Source organism: Callospermophilus lateralis, chromosome 3, assembly GCF_048772815.1.
Source record: "Callospermophilus lateralis isolate mCalLat2 chromosome 3, mCalLat2.hap1, whole genome shotgun sequence".
Classification (NCBI taxonomy): Eukaryota; Metazoa; Chordata; class Mammalia; order Rodentia; family Sciuridae; genus Callospermophilus; species Callospermophilus lateralis.
In genome coordinates, this window is record NC_135307.1 from 106,922,238 (window position 1) to 106,942,810 (window position 20,573).

Sequence of the window (20,573 nt, forward strand, 5' to 3'; positions counted from 1 at the left end):
GTGTGTCCACCACCCAGCTTCTGTGACCATCAGCATTTGCCTTTTCTTTTCATTCAACCTTATTTTGTTGTGGTAAGAGCACTTAATATGAGATGGACTGAGACAGATCTTACCTGTGCAGTGCGGTAGTGTTAACTGTAGGCACCACATGTTACAACAGATCCCTAAAGCTGATTCGTCTCACTTAACTGAAACTTTATCTCATTGTCTATTTACTCCCCTCTCCCTCCCCCATCTCTGACAACCACCATTCTGCTCTGCCTCTGTGCATTTGACTGTTGTAGATATGACACATAAGAAGGATCATGCATATTTTTTTGTCCTTCTGTGACTGACTTAATCACTTAGTATAATGTCCTCGGGGTTTATCCATGTTATTATATATTACAGAATTTCCTTTTTTTAAAATTAAGTGATATTTCATCATGTGCTTCTACTTTTTTTTTTTCATCCATTCATCTACCAATACACACTTGGTTGCTTCTGCATCTTGGCTATTGTGAATAATACTGCTCTGAACATGGGAATGCTGATATCTCATTGAGATCCTGATCTCAATTACTTTGAATAAATACCCAAAAGAAAGATTACAGGATCACATGATATTTCTATTTTTAATTTTTTTCAGGAACCTCTGCACTCTTAACAGCTGCACCATTCTACATTCCTACTCACAGATCTAAAAGAGTTCCAACTTCTCTCTATCCTTACCAACACTTGTCTTTTTTTTTTTGGATTGGCCCTCCTTATAAGGAGGATTATTATTATAATCCTATTGTATTAGTCTCAATAGCCAAGAAGTGATGTCCCACTGTGGTTTTGATTTGCATGTCCCTGAAAATTAGTGACCTTGAGCTTTTTCTCACATATGTATTGACCATTTGTAGTTTTTTGGAGCAATATCTATTCATGTATTTTTCCTATTTTTTAATCAGACCGTTGGGTTTTTTTGCTGCTGCTGTAGGGTCATTATTCTCAAATGGTCTAGGTATCCTGAAACACCAACTTTCAGTGAAATCTTACTTGGGGAAAAAAAAAAAACTCAAGAAAATATCCTCTTTTTGGTCAGTTGTCAAAGAGTGGAAGTGAGACTGTGTGTGCTGAGTGGAGGATATAGGCAGCAGACACTGGCTAGCGGTGCCTCTGTTCCTCTCACTGTCCCTCCTCCCTGGCCTTGGTACCAGGAATCAACGTGCGGTCCACACACATCACACCTTCCTCACAAGCTGCATCCAAACTGACCCACCTGTAGGTTCAGAAGGTTGACTGAGGTTCCCTCTGCCCTGTGGGTGAGAAGGCATCACAGAGGTGGGCAGGTGACAACAGAGGGCTGGAAAAATCACAGTATTGCTGTGCTGCAGCTGTCTGGGGCTCTAGGGTCTCTGGTTCATTTTCACATCTGTTATCCCAGTTTGTCCTCACAGAATCTGGGGGAGACAGAAGGGACAGTGCTGCTGATTCTGCTTGTTACAAGGAGCTGGCTAGAGAGCTTAGTTACTGTGGAGGATAAGACCATGGCCCTTAGAATCACATTGACCAGAGTCCAAATTCCAAGTCTGCAACTCCTGGGCTCTGGGGCATGGACATTAGGATTGCAGTTCCCATGTGAAAGGGTGGAAGTGAGAATTAAATGAGACAATGTGTGCAGAGTGCTTGGCTCAGTGCCTGGAACGCTGCCATTGACACCAGGCAGTTGTTATTACTAGTACAAAAGTGGGAGCTGTTAATGGAGCTCCTGGACTGAGAAGGCTTCAACACAACAGCCATAATCATGTTGCTGACACTTCTGATTCCAGGTCCAGGTGACTGTGGCCTCTCTTATATTAGAGAAGTAGACACTGGTAATGTGTTCCATCCAGGGCCATATGGGCACACACCTGTGCCTTCATCCATTCCCCCAGACTTACTTAGTGCCTGTTGATACCAGGACCTATTCAGACCCTCTGGAGCTTACACTCAAGCCTCAGGGGAAGACAAACCATGTACAAGTGAATAAATAATAAAACAATGCAATGTACTCATAAGTACTGTACAATATAACAAGGCAAGCTGCTGTTTGGCAGTGGGCCTATAGCTAGGGTGGTCAGGAAAGGTCTCTAAAGACATGACATTTGAGTTGAGGCCCAGATGATAGAAAGAGCTGGTTCCCAGTAGAGAGGAGAGCAAGAGTGAAGGTCCAAAATATGAGCAAGTTGAGATTCCCAGTGGGTAAAAAGACCCACGTGTCAGTAGCATGTTGAGTGAAGCAGAGATCCTAGGAACCGATGATGAAGAGGCAGGCAAGGCTGCCACGAGGGCCTTGCAGCCCAGGTGCAAGGCTGGGGTTTTATTCTGTGTTCTAGGCACAGTCTGGGGTCAACTGCTATTGCCTCTCTGGCGTCTGCTTTATTCCCTTCATCTTGTCAGGGGCAGCTTGGCTGCGAGTTGCCAGTGAGGAAGTTGAAGCAGGCTGTGTGCTTAGATCTGAGTTCTCCTTCTAGGCTCAGCATCAGCCTCCCAGAGTGGGGTGGGCTTCTTAAGATTCCTGCTTCAGACTCTCCAAGGGTGCCTTCCTCAGTGTTATTGCTGCAGACATCTGCCTTTTCCTTGTCCCCAGGACCCTTCCTCAAGAAAGTTGCTGGTGAAGCCAGCAGGTGGCTGTTGAGCATCTGCTCACCCGGGCTCCGTGATCTCTTTCAGGTGGTATTGATCAATGCTATCAAAGACGTGGCCAAGGCCCTTTCTGATCTCATTGGTGCTACCAAGGGAGCTGCCAGCAAGCCAGCCGACGATCCTTCCATGTACCAGCTCAAGGGAGCTGCCAAGGTTAGAGTGGGGTACAAACGGGAGTCAGCTTCCAGGGCTATGCGGGGTGAGGGAATCCCATAAGAAGATGTTGAGAGAACACACATCTGAGCTCCTTTCTCACTGAAGGAAACTGAGGTGTCTTTGCTTGTGGCATCCAGTCTGGAACTATAAGGAGAAGGGAGGGGACCTCGGTGTACTATCTGCTTACTCTCTTCCTGGAATGCAGGTGATGGTGACTAATGTCACCTCCCTCCTCAAGACTGTGAAGGCAGTAGAGGATGAGGCCACCCGGGGCACGAGGGCACTTGAGGCCACCATCGAGTACATAAAGCAGGAGCTCACGGTAAGAAGCCAGCTGTTGCCTCCCTGGGCACCAGTGTCCAACACCTGACCCCAGCTCCTCTGAGATTCTTCCAAAGAGATTTTACCTAGAGCCCCTGGAATGGGGAGGCCACTCACCTACCTTCTAGTAGAGTTTGTAACTAATCACCCCGTGTGTCATTGAGTTTGGCCAGGATCTACTGGTGTTATAATTAGGGAACTAATTGGTATGTATTAGGACAATTCAGTTTTAATTCCACTAAAATTGCAGCAAGAAATCAAAGCATTACAGAAGGTTCCCAGCCAAGGGGAAAGTTTACATCAAGGGTTCAATTGCAGCCCCTCTTGATTCACATGGCCACGGGCGACAGCTCACACTGTTGCACATGTGTGGAATTGGAGTCACAGGTTCACCATTAGGAAGAAAGCCTAGCCTTTGGATGAGACTCTTCCCCTTCACATCCAGCTCCCTTCTTTTTGAGATGTCCAAACTTAGAGACATCAGCCCTTTTCTTTTTGCCTTGTTCTAGCCCTATAGATCGAGGACAACTAGAGTTTCTGCAATAGGGATGTTATATGCTTCCTGTGACCCCATAACACTCATACATCATCTCTCCCTAACCCTACAAATGGAAATATGCTGGAAATGAATGGTTTTCCCCTGATATTTCTTTTTAATATAAAAACTGATCTCAGATGCAACTTTTCTTTGGGGGAGGGGGGAGATGGGGAACCTGCCTCTGCTGCTGGTTGTTCTTTACCTTTAGAGTCATCTTTAGAAGGTGACCTGAGACACAACAGTGCTTTAGACATGAACAATTCTAGGTTTTGGTAACAGGAACTTGGATTCTTTTGTCCTGTCTTTAATGGATCCAGCTTAGTTCATATTTTAAAGCAGGAACTAAAACCACAGGAGTAACTCAGAGCCCGGTAGCATCCTTAAGCACAGCTTCCTGGCCCTCCTGCATGGTCTTGGCATTTCCTACCTGAACTCTAGACACAGGTTCACTCAGATAGGCATGGGCAGGCCTCATGATGGTATACAAGAGAGCTGAAATTCAGAGCTCTCCTGGGAAATTATGAACAATTGGTTGTTCTGAATATATCACTATGATTTCGAATTCATCCAGATTGTGTTTCCATAGAGCATGTACCACAAGGACCACAGTGGTGTGGAGGACTCTGTACCTGTGGCCTTCATTCAATGGTAGCATTCAGAAGTGGCCTAGAATTTGTAGTCCTAGGCGCTTAATTGCAGCTGTCCATTCTTAGGGGTAGTGATGTTTGACACTGGTTGGCGCGTGGCAAGGATGCTGTCTGCATCCTCACTTCTGCCTCAGGGGATGCTTCCCTACTGAAATGTGGTTGCTTAATGCTGAAGACAGGCTACCCTCACCTGGATGGGAGTTCTCCTGTGCAGGGATTCAGTATACAGTCACAGCATCTGTCACTCATGTTAAAGAGACAAGACCAGATGGGTTTGAAGCAGAAACAGCTTGACTGACAGATGAGGCTTTAAAATGAGGTATTGCCTTATCATGGTGAATTTATTTCAGCTTCTCTAAAGGTATGTGTGTGTGTTTAAATAATTCAGTGTCATTGTGGCACATTCGACATGAACACCTCTGCACAATTATGCAGTTGTATTTATAAGGCAGGCTAAGAATAGTAGGATCTTATGCTTCATCTCCCAATCTCACACCCACTTAAAAGGGGTGAGGCGCACGCAGAGTGATACATCCAGGTCAGTCCTGCTCTGAAACCAGCATTGGGGCTACGAGTTTCTGGAAACTACTGAAACATGAGCAAGGCTGGGAGAAGAGAAGTCAGAAGCTGAATGGGCTAACACTAGAAATGTCTCTTACCACATCGCTCCCATGGATGCCAAATATTGTATGAGAGAGGCTTGTCCATGCCAAGACTCTTCAAGACTCTTGAAAGCAAGAGACATGTTACTGTACTCAAGTTAAATTTCTAGTTTTCTGTCATTTGATAATTTCTTCCAATTGCTGGCTTGGTTTTCAGACACTGAGCTACAGCCTGGTTGCAGAAGCCTAAGTTATTTTTGTCCTTTTATATTTTTTTCACCTATTTTATTTCTGCCTTTCAGGTGTTCCAGTCAAAAGAGGTACCTGAAAAGATATCATCACCTGAAGAATCAATAAGGATGACGAAAGGCATCACCATGGCAACAGCTAAAGCTGTGGCAGCTGGGAACTCATGTAGACAGGAGGATGTGATTGCCACTGCCAATTTGAGCCGGAAGGCTGTGTCCGATATGTTGACAGCTTGCAAGGTAAAGGCTGTGATGTTGTTTAGGATGACAATTAATTCTCTGCCATGACTGAGTCATTCTGAGTTGTCTGGAGGAAGGGAGAGGCTGGTTGTGTAGCAGCTCCATACCTTAAACTTGATGCTAAACATTCATGTAAAAGACGGTGTATGCATCAGCCTGGGAAACAACTCTCGCAGGTCCTTTTGAGTGGGAGTGAGCCTTGCTGACTTGATCCTCCCACTTCTTAATAGTTCTCCTAAACAGGTAGGGAGCCTTCTGATACAATGTAGTATCAGACTACATGGGACTACAGCATTTAGTTCCATATGCTACCCATGGACACCAGATCCCCTCTTCTGCCTGAATCCATTCCTGCTTCATGGCTCAGACTTTTTGTGCAAGGAGAGGGGCTACCATTACTGGCTGAGGAACACAACGAACTTGGGGAATACTTTTGTTCTCTGTGCCAGACAACTTGGAGGAAACTCTTCTGATCACTGGGTGATTAGAATAGCTGCCCTGAGCCCAGGTTTGGTGAGGGAGCCATGGAGACCAGAGCCCTGTGACCTTTATTTTCTTTATCTATTAAGAAAGTAAGCCATCAATGCCCCACATTGTCCTCTGTCCCACTGAGCACCCTCACCCTTCCAAGGACAGCTTTAGCTTCTAGCAGTGATTGATCTAGGATGCCCCCTGCCCTGGTTAAATGAGGTAGGGGGATTAACCACAGAAGTTGAAACCTAGCTATTATAGATCAGAGTCTAGAGGGAGCAGGCATTCTTTGTGGTAAAGAGAGTTCTGTTTAGGCTGCTGCTGATAGCCTTGCAATTCCTCAGAAGGGGTCAGGTGATTTGGAGGTACCTGGCTTAAGGGAGAGGGAAGCAGTTGGCCAAAGGCACATGTGTGTAAGAGCCTGTCCACAGGAGACAACTCTACCTCTGTGGGTCTCCTGAGCATGATGGAGGCTGGAGTAAGGGTGGATTGGGAAGACAAGGGTGGATAGGTAGGAATGGCCACTATGATGAGGGACTATGCATGCTGGACCAGGGAGTTTGGACTATGTCCCGAAGCCACACTTTGATGTGCTCAGTAGAATTCACCCACCCAGAAATAATAATTTTCAAAAAGCTCAACTGGAGTATCAGATTTGCCTGGCAAGATATAACCCAAAGGCATCATGGTGCCCAGATGTAAGACCTCATAGTTTTAGAGAGGATATTATATATATATTTTTTCCTCTCATTTGATCCTAGATGAGAAGGGCAAAATTAATGATTCCAGTTTGTCAAATGGTGAAACAGGGACTCAGAGTCAAAATGACATAACTAAGCTCACACAGCTCTTCACTGTGAGAGCCAGGATGAAACCAGCACTCTGATTCCATGGCCACTCTGGTTCTGCCTAGCTGTGATGCTCAAGGTTCCTGGGGCTAATGATTGATAGGCATGTTACTGACATGAAAAGAGGAACAGAAAAGACCACAATTAAGGCAGAAATGGAATGCAACTCAGATTTTTAAGTTTCTCTTGCATAGGTTCCCCTGTTTCCAGGGGACGAGGTCAAGTAGAAAAGGGTGGAAACTGTCTGCCCAGCCTTAGTTTTTCCGGGGTCAAACCATCTTGGATTTGCGGGACAAAATAACCCACAGAATGCTGAAGCATATGTTTCTTCACATTGCAAAATCTGACTTAACAATAAGTACCACTGCTGCGCCCCAAGAAACCTATTAAGATAGGACTTTTTTTTAGCAAACTTATGAACAATGGTGATTCCTTTGGGCTCCTGCATCCCTTACCCCTTTGCAGAAAGGAATTAGGCAGCTTTCCAGAAAAGGGAATGCATGCAGTAAGTCACATGCAGAAAAACAAGGCTGCTGAGTGGCAGGTCAAGAAGAAAGTCTCCAACACACAGAATGGAGGGCCAAGTTGCCCTCTCCAAGTAATTTGGGGCTGAGTGGGTAACCAGGGCAAATGTGGGGGAACAGCAAGTTCCAGACTGGCTCATCTTATCAGAATGGGAGGATTACACTAAGTCCTCAGGCTTACCCAATCCCAAAGTCAAGTCTCGTGTGTGTTTCTGTCTGTCTTGCTTTCATGTGTATATGTTTATGTTAGATACAATTTTATGTCTGCTCTTATAATTGATGTGATGTGGCTGTTTCTCTGTTGCTGTGAGTCATTATCACAGACTTTTTAAAGGATACAATATATTCCATTAGCAAATATTCTCTTTCCCCTATTATAAAATATTTAGGTTGTCTACATTTATTTTTATCATGAACTTTACTATAATAAACATCCTTAGGCATATCTGGTTTTTCTGTGCTTTGGGTTATTTCCTTAGGCAAGACTCCCAGAAGTGGAATTAGTGGGTCAAATGGTATGACATTTTAATTACTGCCAGATTGTTCTCCTGTAGTGTTCTGCTGAGTTACACAGTTACCATAGTAGGCAAGCGTACTTTGATCTTGCCTCTCCCACACCCTAGATGAGGGCCTTGTGCAGAACCTGCTGGAGGTGACACTGAGGAGCATCGCAGCCTGTGTCTTCCCATAGTGCTGTCTCCTCAAACAGGCGTGGGTTCTGTGCCTCACAATTAGAGGCTCAGGGGTACAGGATGAACAAAACGAGTGTTCGGGGCATAGCTCTGGGCTCCTAGTTTCCGCATCCTAGACCCATTAGACTTTAGATGAGTCAAACCTAACTCACAAATGACAAATGCTGGCCACTTCCTCCAGGGTGCTTTGGGTTATTTCCTTAGGCAAGACATTTGGGTTATTTCCTTGAGCATCCGTTATGTTCAGAGCAGGAGCGAGCCCACAAGTGTTCCCACCTGCACCCACCTCCATCCCTAGGAAGAGGGGCTTGAGTGGAAAAAACATGGAGGCTGGTCAGTGCTCCCCTTCAGCCTCGACCTTTTATGCTGATGGATGATTTCTCTGTTGCTTGCTTGTAGTTTAGTGTGTTAACTATTTCTGTAAGGCCCCCAAGTTTTTTTCAGAGTGAAGCTGCAGCAGGGAAAATGTCTAAGGGGGTGAAGGTGCTATCAGTTTTAGCAAATAAAAGGGTGTAATATACTTGTACTAAAAGTTTTCCTTGTGTATGTGAAATATAGATTTAACTGGGTACATTTTATCCGACAACCCTATGAATCAGAATAAATATATCATGAATGACTCAAGGTGGCAGGTCACAAGTACAAGAAAAAAGCATGAGATATTGTGTTCACCATATGCTCTGGTTTGCTTATCTCGGCATTTGTATAATGTGAGATGAGTTATTTACAGTACTTGAGGGCGCCGGGGAGCTGCTATCTGAAGTTTCCCAGGAGCCCAAGGGCCGTGGTCACGGAGACCTCACTGTGACTGTGGTGTGGTTGGTGGAGGAGTAAGAACCTGGGCTTCATTAGCCTGTGGACAGAGAAGGGGCCTTCAAGAGGCAGCTGCTGACAAGAAGCCAGGCTGAGCTGGGGTCAGTATGTCTCCTGCTGGAAGGCCGTATTATGAATCTTTTCTGGACATCTTCATGTATATAGAATTCTTTTCATTTAAAAAAACAAAGGAAGCAAAGAAAGGGGGATTGGGTTCAGTTTTCTCTGTCATATGGCCCTCTGTCAGTCTGTTGACACTACAGGGTCAACACACAGACTGACAGAGGACCTGCAGTGGAGGCAGAGAGGGTAGAGGAGGAATTTCTTTTCTACCCAGGGAGTCAAGTTGTGGGAGGCCTCAGAGGCGGCAAGCAAGGTGTCCTGCTGAACTACTCAGCTCTGCTGGGTGGGTGACTTGTCAGCCAGCTCTTCCTGCTTCAAGACCTCAACATTCCTTTCTGTTTCTAGCAAGCATCCTTCCACCCTGACGTCAGCGAGGAGGTGCGATCCAGAGCCTTGCGGTACGGGACGGAATGCACCCTGGGCTACCTGGACCTTCTGGAGCATGTCTTGGTGGTGAGGAGGGGTGTGCATCAGGGCTGGGTGAGGGGAAAGCTGTGTTCTTATTTCAGGATCATCCCTTTTGGAGCATCAGACAGGCACCTCTTATGAGGTCCGGTCTGGCCTGAGTAGAAAAGTCTGATCCAGCACACTAAGCTTGCAAGTGCAGTCTGCAGGAAGATGCAGTTAGAATCTGCGAGAGCCTGGCTCTATCTGGGACCAAATAGGCAGAACTAGTATGGAAGAGGAATGTGAAGAGAGGGACGAAGCCATGGGGGTATCTCAGCCACCCTGAAATGTGTAAGGAGGTTTTGTTACAAACGCATACCTAGCATACCCTGGGAGGGTATTGAAGCTTCTGAAAAATCACCCTGGCCCCTGTGATGAACTAGAGGGGACTAAGGCCATTGCCACAAGTGTTCTGCTAACCTCCCATGACTTCCTCCTGTCCTTGAATGAATGGCTTAAATCACACTGAAAGTGACTCCCCCAGCCAGGTATGCCCAGCATGGACCTAGTTCAGAAGATGAAAATTGAAGACACCAGGCAAAAGGCATGATGATTATAACTATGAACTGTCCTTACAGGAGCTTTGGGTGGTACAGCAGACTCCCAGTTCCTAGGGTGGCCTGACTCCCCACAAACCATGAGGTCCTAAACACAAAGAACCAAGAAAAACAGTGGGTATTTGTTTCTGTCGAATCCTAGGAACCACATTTACAATGATATAAAGGCTGGGACAGACCAAAGAGATTTGTTCAGCAGTTAGGAGGACCTCCAGAAGAGAACTGATGATGTCTTCCCACCTACAATTGCACTGTTCTTTCCAAACCAAAAAACAAAAAAGATTCAATAGGCCACCTTCAGATACATAATTCTTGTACCAGAGGTCCACCATCAGGCCTTTTGTTTGTTGGACATTCTGCTTTTTCTCATTTTACCCTTGTATAGCTTGTGAGCTAGCAGGCCAAAGAAATGATTTGCAACTCATGGAAGTTAGTCCCAGGTTGAGGTCACTCTGCTAAGCAGGGATAGCCTAATCCCAGTTCTTGTTACTCCCAGCTTTGCGCTCATTCTAATATTTCATTGACTTCTCCTTAAAAATGAATTCACTTCTGATAATAACCATCTTGGGTCTTCTAAGAGATCATTGTTGTTGTTTATCTAGGTCACTGTGGTCAGTACTGGGTAGATCTTCTGGGGAGAATAACTAGACTGGGATTATAAGCTTTGGACTCCAACCTGAAAATCCATGAATGGAAATCAGTGTAGACACTCTGGGCCAAGGAGAGAGTATCTTAGCCCGTCAGTGTTCACAGGCCAGGGCCTCTGCTGCCAAGCAAATTAGATGTGCTGGGATGTAATGAGAGTATTTAGCCCATGAGAAGCCCACCAGGAAATTCAGGGTAAAAAGAATAAAACCAGCAAGACTTCCAAAAGACATCCTTTTCTTTATGGAAGGCTACACAGTGGTCACCCTTCACCTCAGAGTGTACATTCCAAGAGGTTCCATGGTTTGTTCTGAATTATATATATACTATGTTTTTTTCTTATACATAATTATCTATGAGAAAAGTTTAACTTTAAGCAAAGTAAAAGATTAACAAGAGCTAGTTAAAAATTGAACAATCATAACAGTATCTATAAAAGTTATTTAAAACTTAAACTATTCATTACTGGAATTTTCCATTTAATATTTTCAGACCATGGTTGACCTTGGTGGAAAGCAAAACTGTGGATAAGAGGCATTTACTGTGTGTGTTTTGAGTCACAGAGAACCTTGTTATAACTGAAAACTAGACAGTGTGGTGGAAACAGTAGGTTTCAAAGCCTTGAGTTCAAACCCTGGTTCTGCCACATAAAGAGCCGCGTGGACACTGACATATCTGGGCTTCAGTTTCCTCAGATGTTAAACAGGCCGTTTTTGAAGGATTCAGTAGGCAGGCCTGGAAACCCAGGGCTACGTGACTGCACTAGCATTTGCTGGGTGCTTCCCTGAAGTCTACTGTCTAAAAGGCGCTGTGTTGGGCTGATGGGAGGGGCTGGGCATCCTAGGTTGGGGTTTGAATTTCTCCTCCTTCTTTACTTTCTCTCATGCTTCTATTTTTTCTTGTTCATTGTGGGGGAAGGAAGGAGATCCAGGGATCTGCTTCTTTGCATTTCCCCACTTTTCCCAGTCCCATTTCCTGATGAGCCATGCTCTCTCGCTCGCCTGTGCCTGTGTCTATGATCAGCCCCTTACACAGCATCTGTGGCCCAGGCCCCACACATGCAGCCCCCAGACTGGCTGTTCCCACCTTTATTCACTGCATGGGGTCCAGCTTTATTCCCAAAAAAGCCACAAGCCTGCCAGCCTTTAGCGCGGTGCTGAAGGGAAGAAATCCCTTCACCCTTCAGGAAAAGTAAAGCTTATTGGGGGGAGAAGAATTCTCCCTTCATAGGAAGTGCCAGCACTTCTCTTAAGGAGAAGTTTCTCCCAGGGGATTAGGAAAAGGAACTCTGATGGGGTTCCCTCCCTGACCTTGTGCCCACTATAAACCCTGTCCCCTACCTGGGAACTGCAGTGGTATCTGCCAATGTACCACCCCTCTCCCTTCCACTCCAGCTTGAGTGGATGAGTGCAATGAAATGAGGGGTCCTCAGATTTTCCATGTGTCTCTTCAAGGGACTGGGCAGATGGCCAGCTTCTGTGGCTTAGGAGAGGTTGAAGGGAACATTAGGAAAGGTCCAGGAACCATTCCCAGGCCACAGAGACCCCTGCTTTCAGGCTACCTAAGTACTGTCAGACCTCGGCCCTAACAATAATCAACAGGAAGAAGGGGCACTTGCTGCAGGAATACCCAGCATCACATGTAATTTGGAGGTTTCATGAGAGGTGTTCACTGGGGCCAGAGGTTAGCAGGAAGGGGACAAACCAGTACTTTCTTTCCCAGGGCCCCAGAAAGAACAGACTATGCTTCCATAGACAGATATGTGTCTCTTATGACTATTCACATTTTCCTTGGTTAATGTTCTTCTCATGGATCATTCCTTGAATTTACTCCAGAAACAGGACTCTTAGAGTCAAGTGGTTAATGTATTTGTTGAAGGCTGACCACCTGAGTTTCTTTTCATCATTCTATAAAGTTTGTTATCACTATAGTAATTATGGTAGACATAGAGGTTTATGGTAGCTTGTGCTAAAGGGAATAGGAAGAAAAGCTCCATGATGAAACTAATTTTATAAGATAAATAATTTATCTTCTGCAATGAGAAACTTTTTTTTGTACCTCAGGTGACAAGTGCCAATGGCTCAGACTTCCAAGGATGTAAATGGTTTAGCATCATGCATTTATGTTTCATAGATTTTTATTCTCTTTAGTAAGCTAGTCACAGTCTCTGAAAGATGTTTTCTAATAAAAATATAGTAAGGAAACAAGCCTTCAGCCAGGATTATAGGTGCACCTATAATCCTAGCAGCTCGGGAGGCTGAGGCAGGAGGATCACGAGTTCAAAGCCAGTTTCAACAACTTAGAGAGACCCTAAGCAACTTGATGAGACCCTGTCTCAAAATAAAAATGAAAAAGGGTTGGAGATGTGGTTCAGTAGCTGAGTGCCCCTGAGTTCAATCCCCAGGAAGGGAGGAAGGGAGGGAGGAAGGGAGGGAGGGAGGGAGGGAGGAAGGAAGGAAGGAAGGAAGGAAGGAAGGAAGGAAGGAAGGAAGGAAGGAAGGGCTTCATTTCCAAAGAGTTATCATAAATATACAAGAAAGTTCAATTTCCTAACTAAAAATCGTAGAACCCTATGACATTTCTGTAACCTCAGTTGTTGATGTTGGTCGATGTCTACTGCTAAAAATAAGTTTGCATCCCACATTATTCTCCTAACTCCTTCAGCAGAGCTAACTTTGAGGACAAGAGCCAGAAAGATGGTTTCCACACCAAGAGACTTTCAGGCTATAAGACCAGTGAACCCAGGTAGAAACTCAAGAATGAGATGAGGAACATGAGACCTGCCAGACGTGGACACCAGTGTTGAATTTTCAGAGGGAAGTTCCTACTTACCCGGTAGGAAAATGAAAGCCAAATTGCTGTTTTAAAAACATCAGAATTCTATGAAATATTCTCTAGGGTATAAATAAAGAATAATAAAATTAGATTAAATATTTACAGGTGATAAGGGAAAAGCAATTGGCACATACATACACCCCGCCTCTTATCCTAATCCTTGATCCAGAAAGACCTGTGTGCCCAAAAGACTATGCTAGCTCAGTCTAAAGCAGAACTGTAACATATTTTAAGATAGCCCTCCTGGAATGTTTTAAAAATTGATTCTTGTTCGTAGCAAATCAAAGAGAATAGGTGAGATTTCTGAAAGCTGAAGTTTGGTCAGAGAGTGTCTGTTTTGGACTGTTTTTCAAAAGAGGAAAAGAGAAGACTCTAGAAATTAGGGTTTGGAGAAAGCGACCAACAATCTTCAGGATTACATCAAAGTCATTTTTAGATGGCACAAAAGAGGGTCAGGGCCCTTCTTTTGTGGCTTTTCTTAAATTTAGGTATATGAAACATGGGTGAACTTCCCATGCCTTAACCTTGTTCAGATAAAACACCTTAGAGTTAAGGATTCTTCACCTTTTCTGGCTGGTTTGTATATTTTAGTTATACTTTGGAAAAGACTTGAAAATACAAAAAGCAGTATCAGCATCCATGTTCCCACCATCTATAATTAACTGCCTACCAGCATTAATTAGCATATTGTCATATTTGCTTTAGATCTTTGTTTTAAAGAAACATTCATGAATTTTGTCTTCTTCCAATTCTCTCTTTCCCACTATGTAGGTAAAAAAAATGACTATCATGATTTTAACATTCTTAACCTTTTGTGGGCCTGTAGCCCCTTTGAGCTGAAAGCCCTGCAGTATTTCCTGCTACCCTCCCACAAAACCTCATCAAAGAAACATCCAGACCCACAGAATGTTCCTTAAACTGTTAAGAAGGGTCACAGACCCAAATACTCTGTTGGAACCTTCTGGCAAATCTAGAATCACTGCCTGCTAGAGAATTTCCTTTTTTTTTTTTCTTTTTTTTCTTTTTTTAAAGAATTCATTTATTTTTCAGCAGACATTGTCATCTGCTCTGGAAGCTTCCCTGTAGGCTTTAGAGCTTCGCAGTGCTGGCTCCTTATAGAGGATTCATGTTGCAGGCAAGAAGCAGCCGCTTTGCCTCAGAGTTCAATATTTCTGCAAAACCATAAAATGAGATCATTGACAGGGTTAAAATTTATTTCCACCACCAGAAAATGTTAATGTGGGTCTGTCTGTTGCCTGCTGTTAGAGATCATGTTGACTTAATGACAGAATAAAAATAGAATTCCTCTCCTCCTGCCTGTCTGTAACTTAGGGCCACTCCCTGTCTTTAGAGCAGTATACAGAGTGGTACTTTCTACCTCAAGGGCTCTTCTTTTAGAGACAGAAGGTTTTAATCATTCCACTTTGATGATATAAGTGATTCTCTCCACCACACCTGTAACTTTTTCCCAGCTGTAGTGGCATAACTAATATATAATAAATAACATGCAAAGTGTATGTTTGAAAATGGACATATGAATACATCTGTAGAAGCCTCACCACAACTAAAATAATGAATATATTTATTAACCTGCAAAATTCTTGCAACCACTGATCTGTTTCTGATTATTATGGATTTGTTTGCATTTTCTGGGCTTTTCTATAAATGGAATCTCATCTACTCCTTTTTCTCACTTCTTTCACTCTGCATCAGTAGTTTCAATTCCATTCATGTTGTTGTGTATATCAAAAATTTGCTACGTTTATTGCTGAGCAGTTTTCTATTGGAAGGCTGTATCCTCCTGTGTTTATCCATTGCTTTTAAATGGATGAATTTCATTGTGTGAAATTATCTCTTAATAGGGCTGCTTAAAAGAAGAGAAATCCAGAATCAATATGGTCTTAAATATAAAAGAATAATCGTAAGTGAAATATAATCCTAAAAATAATTTGATGACTTGTGGGAACAGAAACATTCAGTTTATCCCAGTGATTAATATCAGTTCATTATGAAAGCTTAATATCTGAGTTAAAAAGATGCATTTTGATTTTACTTTCGTGTTTATCAAAGTTCTTTCTGCACATTTTCCCTCAGTTCTAAAGTGCTATCATTGTCTCTTTTTTTGTTTTAATAATACACATTAGTCTTCCTGACCCTTGCAAGAGATTATCATGAAAATGAAATGACAAGCCACACCCAGGGAGAAGCTATTTGTAGAGCATGTATCTGATAAAGAATTTGAATCTAAATAATATAGAGAATTCTAAGACTTTGATATTAAAACTGAAAAGCCCAAAGTAGGGAAAGATCCCAATATACATTTTACTAAAGAAGATAACAATGTCAATTAAAATTGCAATGGTATTGTGGCACATCCACTATAATAGCTAAAACTAAAAGCAATAGTCACCCTAATTTGATTTTAGAACAGTTTCATCACCCATGAAGAAAACTTGCAGCCATTAGCAGTCACTCCACTCTGCTCCTAGTGCTAAATCTCCATTAATCTACTTTCTGCCTCTACTGATTTTCATGTTCTGGACTGTTCTTATCAATGGAATCTAGTATATGTGGTCTTTTGTGACTGGTTTCTTTCACTACACATAGTGGTTTTTAAAATCCATTCATATTGTAGCAGATGTCAGTAATTAATTCCTTTTCATGACTAAATAGCATTCCATTGTGTGGATAACTCTAAGTTCAATTTATGATTTTTTTCTTCTGTAATATATGCTTTTAGTTATCTATTTAAAATATTCACCAACTCCAAGATTACTAAGATGATGATGATGATTTTCTATGTAGTTTAAATATAGACTCTATATAGGTTTAATATAGAACACATGAAGACAGGAGAAAATTATAACTATCTCTGGACAATCCTAGTGGAGCTGAGTAGGTGAATGATGTAGGTTTAATATAGTTTTAATATAGAATCTATATATGTTTATATTCTCAGATTTATGATGTATTTCTAGTTAATTTATGCATATAATGTGGGGTATGAGTAAAAGTCCATTTTTTTACCTGAGATTATCCATTTTCATATTGTTCTAGCCCCATTTTTGAAAAAAAAATTATTGTGTCCCCTTTGAATTCAAGGTACCTTAGCAACTTGCTGAAAATGAGTTGTCCATATGTATAAATCTAGTTAGACTTTCCTGCTCCCCTGATCCATATGTCTATATACTGCTATCATATTATCTCTTATCAATTTTTATTTTAAAAAATTAATAAAAATAAAAATTTGGGGTTGTGTTGAACCTGTAGATTGATCTGGGGAGAATTGACATCTTAACAATATCAAGTCTTCTGATTAATGAACACAGTATATCTATATTTTTAGGCCTTCTTCAATATTTCTCAATAATATGGAGAAATATTTTGTAGTTTTCAGTGCTCGGGTCTTGTGTGTCTGTTATCAAAATTCATCCTAGCTATTTAATAACTTTTTTGCTAAGATAAATGGTGCTGGCTTTTAACATTTTCAATTCTCACTTTTCATTGCTAGCATACAGAAATGAAATTTCTATATGTATATTCTATGACCTTGCTAGACTCACTTATTAGTTCTAGAAGTTTGTTTTTCTTATGTAGATAAATGTTTGTGTCTTCTGCAGACACAAATTACTTCTCCCTCACCATGTGTATCGTTCACTTCTTTTTTATGTATTTATTTTTGCCTATTGCCCTGGCTAGGAATTCCAGTACGATATTGGTAGAAGTGTGAAAATAAACATTCTTACTTTATTCTTGACCTTATGAGAAAACACTGAGTCTTCCACCATTAAGTACGAGTGTTCCCACCTTGGCTATCACTCTTATTCATGTTCTGTTGACCACTATAGAAAAACCATTTGATGATGTTTATGTGCTGCTTTGTTACTCAGACCCTGAGCCCTAAGCATCATTCACCTACTCAGGCTCCACTAGGATTGTCCAGAGATAGTTGTCATTTTCTCCTGTCTCCATGTGTCTGGATGTGAAGATTCCCATTGTGAAACATGGGAAGAGATGTAGAAAAGAATGTTGGAAGACAATTTCAAAATTAGGAAGGAGCAAGATGGTGTATATCAGAAATTTAAATCTGTAATGAAAGATGGTAAGGAGCTCTCATCCTATCTCATTTTCTTGTTTCCATTCTTGGATGAATTTGAAAAGAAATCAGCTGAGAATGTCTTTTAAGTTGGATTGGTGTTTGAAGGTTCTACTACCTTTTTCAAAACCATAAAAACCAAAAAGCATAAAACAATCTTTAAGACCTTTGAAACAGGTTAAAAGAGGGCACATTCTCGTGACTTCTCCCAAGAAAGTCTGTGGTCAAAACCATGGAAATGGAATGTTTGTACCAGAATGACCATCCTGAACCGTGAGCTGTTGCTCACACGGGGATTTTATCTGCAAGATTCCCCAACTGCACATCTTCTCCAGTCCAATGTTTGCTTTGTCTCAAGTACTAGCTGGCTCGTAGCCGGGGGCTCTTGTGTTCACTCAGAATGTTCTTATGGTTTAGGCAACTTTCATGAGCACATACTTTTTATATATAAATGAAAGTATGAATAAAGGACAACTAAGAACTTCATCTCCTTTTGTGATCTTTGAGAACTATCAAAAGAACCTTTAGAGACACTCCAGGTTCCATTTCCCACTTTTCATCTGAGGAAACTAAAGCCCAGCGAGTCTTAAGTGCTTACCACCCCCCCCCCCCCCATACCCTGCTGTCACTAGGAGATAGATAGGCAACGAAAACCAGGATGTCTGGCTGCACACCCTCCGATGACAGCTCCTCCTATCACCACGGTTGCCATCTTCTCATGCACTTGACTTGTCCTTCACTCATAGATTCTTCAGAAACCAACACCAGAGCTCAAGCAGCAGCTGGCTGCTTTCTCCAAGCGCGTCGCAGGTGCAGTGACTGAGCTCATCCAGGCAGCGGAAGCCATGAAAGGTAGGTCAGATTCTCCTTCCTCTTGCAGGCTGGCTCAGGGACAGTGCTTAAGACAGTCACTGAGCAGAGGGTCAACACACCAGACCCCCTAGCCTTTCATTGGCAAATGCAGCCAGGAGTACACAAGGTTCTATTTAAACAAATGCACCTAGAAAAAAAAATAAACAAATAAACAAATGCACCTAGAGTTATATTTTAAAAGTAACATTCTCCATGACACTTGTGTTTTCTCCAGTCTATATATTAAGTGCTTCTACATAAATGGTATAGTCCATCAGAACTGCTCACTGTTCTTAAGAAATTCACCATTTATCTTCATTCTTCAAGATATTTATTCTCATTTAAAAAACAAACACTTGTGTTTAGAAAACAGTGCTGAGTACCTGTTTGCACACCCCTTCTTGTTTATAGAGAAGTAATCAATTCCCCAGGGCAAGATTTTCTCACCAATGTCCCTTCCTTTGAATTGAGCAGAGTGGCTTTTCCCCATGTGTTCCCAGAAGAGAATGCAAATTGCTATGGTCTAAAGTCTAAAGTCTCCTAAGTTAGAAGGTAGGGTAAGGCTCCAGCCTTGTTCCATGAGATCTGGATCTTTGAAGCTGTTGTTGATGACCATTTCTATGGCTATACACACAACTGAGGCATCCAGTTGTAAACAACCGTTTACATCCAGATGAGAGCTAGAGACAAGGTCTCTTAGGGCAATGCAGATAATAGGTGGTGGGCCTCTATATAGATACTGTATGTGATTAAGGCAATACCCTGACATCATCTGCACCTATCAAGAATGACCTTTTACTTTTTTTTTTATATTAGGAACAGAGTGGGTGGATCCAGAAGACCCAACCGTCATTGCAGAAACGGAATTATTGGGGGCTGCAGCATCCATTGAGGCTGCTGCTAAGAAGTTAGAGCAACTGAAGCCAAGAGCAAAACCTAAAGTGAGTGTTGCTTTGTAGTTTCTTGGTTACTTGTCTGATATCAGTCGGTCTTCTAGGGGCTGACCCGTGGAACTCCACATGCAGCAGGGAGCTTGTCTTCTTCCCCGGGGTTAAACTAGCAAGTAGCAAATTTGCTCCACCTGCCCAGCATCTTTACAGAGTATGGAAAAAAACAGTGGGTGAGTCTTTCAGGTTAACCACCCATAAAAATACCTCTTGGAATCCAGAGGAAGAATCAGGGCGTTTACAATTTTGACTTAGTTCCATTTATAAAGCAGGCAGTGGGCGCTTCCTGCACGTTCCTGAACATTCCTGATCTGTATGTGAGATTGTCAGTTTCATTTTTCTGGTTTCCATTATGCCTTCTACAGAGAAATAGCAGTGTTGGGTCTCTCCTTTCCTTAGAATCCACAGAGAACACTGTGAACCTCAAAAGAGAACCCATTGACATACTTTTTCAGTGTGTACTAGGGACTAGGGTTGGCTGGTTTGTTTTTTCCATGTATGTTTGTCATCAAGATAAATGCTTGAAACATAAGATCATGAGTGTGTGTTAAGAAAAATAGCCATTTAAAGGAGAGAGATACTTTTAAATTGAACAGGAGGAGGACACTTCCCAAATGAAAAGATGGTGACCTCGTCTTGGGGCAAAGCCAGACAGCTTGACTATCTTCGGCAGGAAGATGGTGAAAACAGAGGAGGCCTCTTTTTCTTTCCATTTAAACAATTTTTTACTGGTACCTGTAACTTTCCTCCTTTCCAAGGATCCAATACACTAGGAAATGAAATTTGGCTCTTTTCTACAAGAAGAGTTGATGCCCTGGCTTAGGTATTTCATTCTGCCTTGTTGTGTAAGACCATAGAGCACCGAAATGAACCATCTCACCCAGCAGCAGCTCCTGGACTGATGTTGTGTGTAAAATACACAAGAGGATATAATGAGGCCATTAAACTTAGGAGCATACTTAAAACCCTCTAGTTCTCAGGACATATCTCCTGATCATCTTCCTAGACTCAGTGAAGGCATTTAAACTTTTTGTCAACAAGATGTAACATAGGTGTTTTAACTTCTGATTTGGTGGGTTACCAGGGTTCTCTCTGTGGGTCTCTAACCTGAGTATCTTGGATTGTCTGATATTGTCAGTTTTTCTTACAAACTTAAGAGCTAAGAATGGGTATAGAGACAATTCCATTTTCTGGTTACATCTTTGTTTCTGCTTTATAAATCAAGTTCATCCTGAATGAAATGTGTACCTTAAACTTAAGAATCAACCACTGGCTAGGATTTAGAGGTCTGGTAGATTTCTCTCCTCTTTATCCTTACC

At 42.4% G+C, this 20,573-nt stretch overlaps 1 protein-coding gene across 5 annotated transcripts in view; it reads left to right on the forward strand.

The window, feature by feature from the left end:
- Window positions 1-20,573, forward strand: part of Tln2 (talin 2) — a 394,566-nt gene that overhangs the window by 352,703 nt on the left and 21,290 nt on the right. For 4 of the 5 annotated variants that reach the window (XM_076850883.2, XM_076850886.2, XM_076850884.2 and 1 more), the window contains 6 exons: window positions 2,680-2,805; window positions 3,014-3,130; window positions 5,219-5,404; window positions 9,221-9,328; window positions 18,202-18,307; window positions 19,124-19,248. In XM_076850883.2, coding sequence (XP_076706998.2) covers window positions 2,680-2,805; window positions 3,014-3,130; window positions 5,219-5,404; window positions 9,221-9,328; window positions 18,202-18,307; window positions 19,124-19,248 — 768 coding nt within the window. The remainder of the gene's footprint in view (window positions 1-2,679; window positions 2,806-3,013; window positions 3,131-5,218; window positions 5,405-9,220; window positions 9,329-18,201; window positions 18,308-19,123; window positions 19,249-20,573) is intronic. The other variant, XM_076850885.2, reaches the window with a different exon arrangement.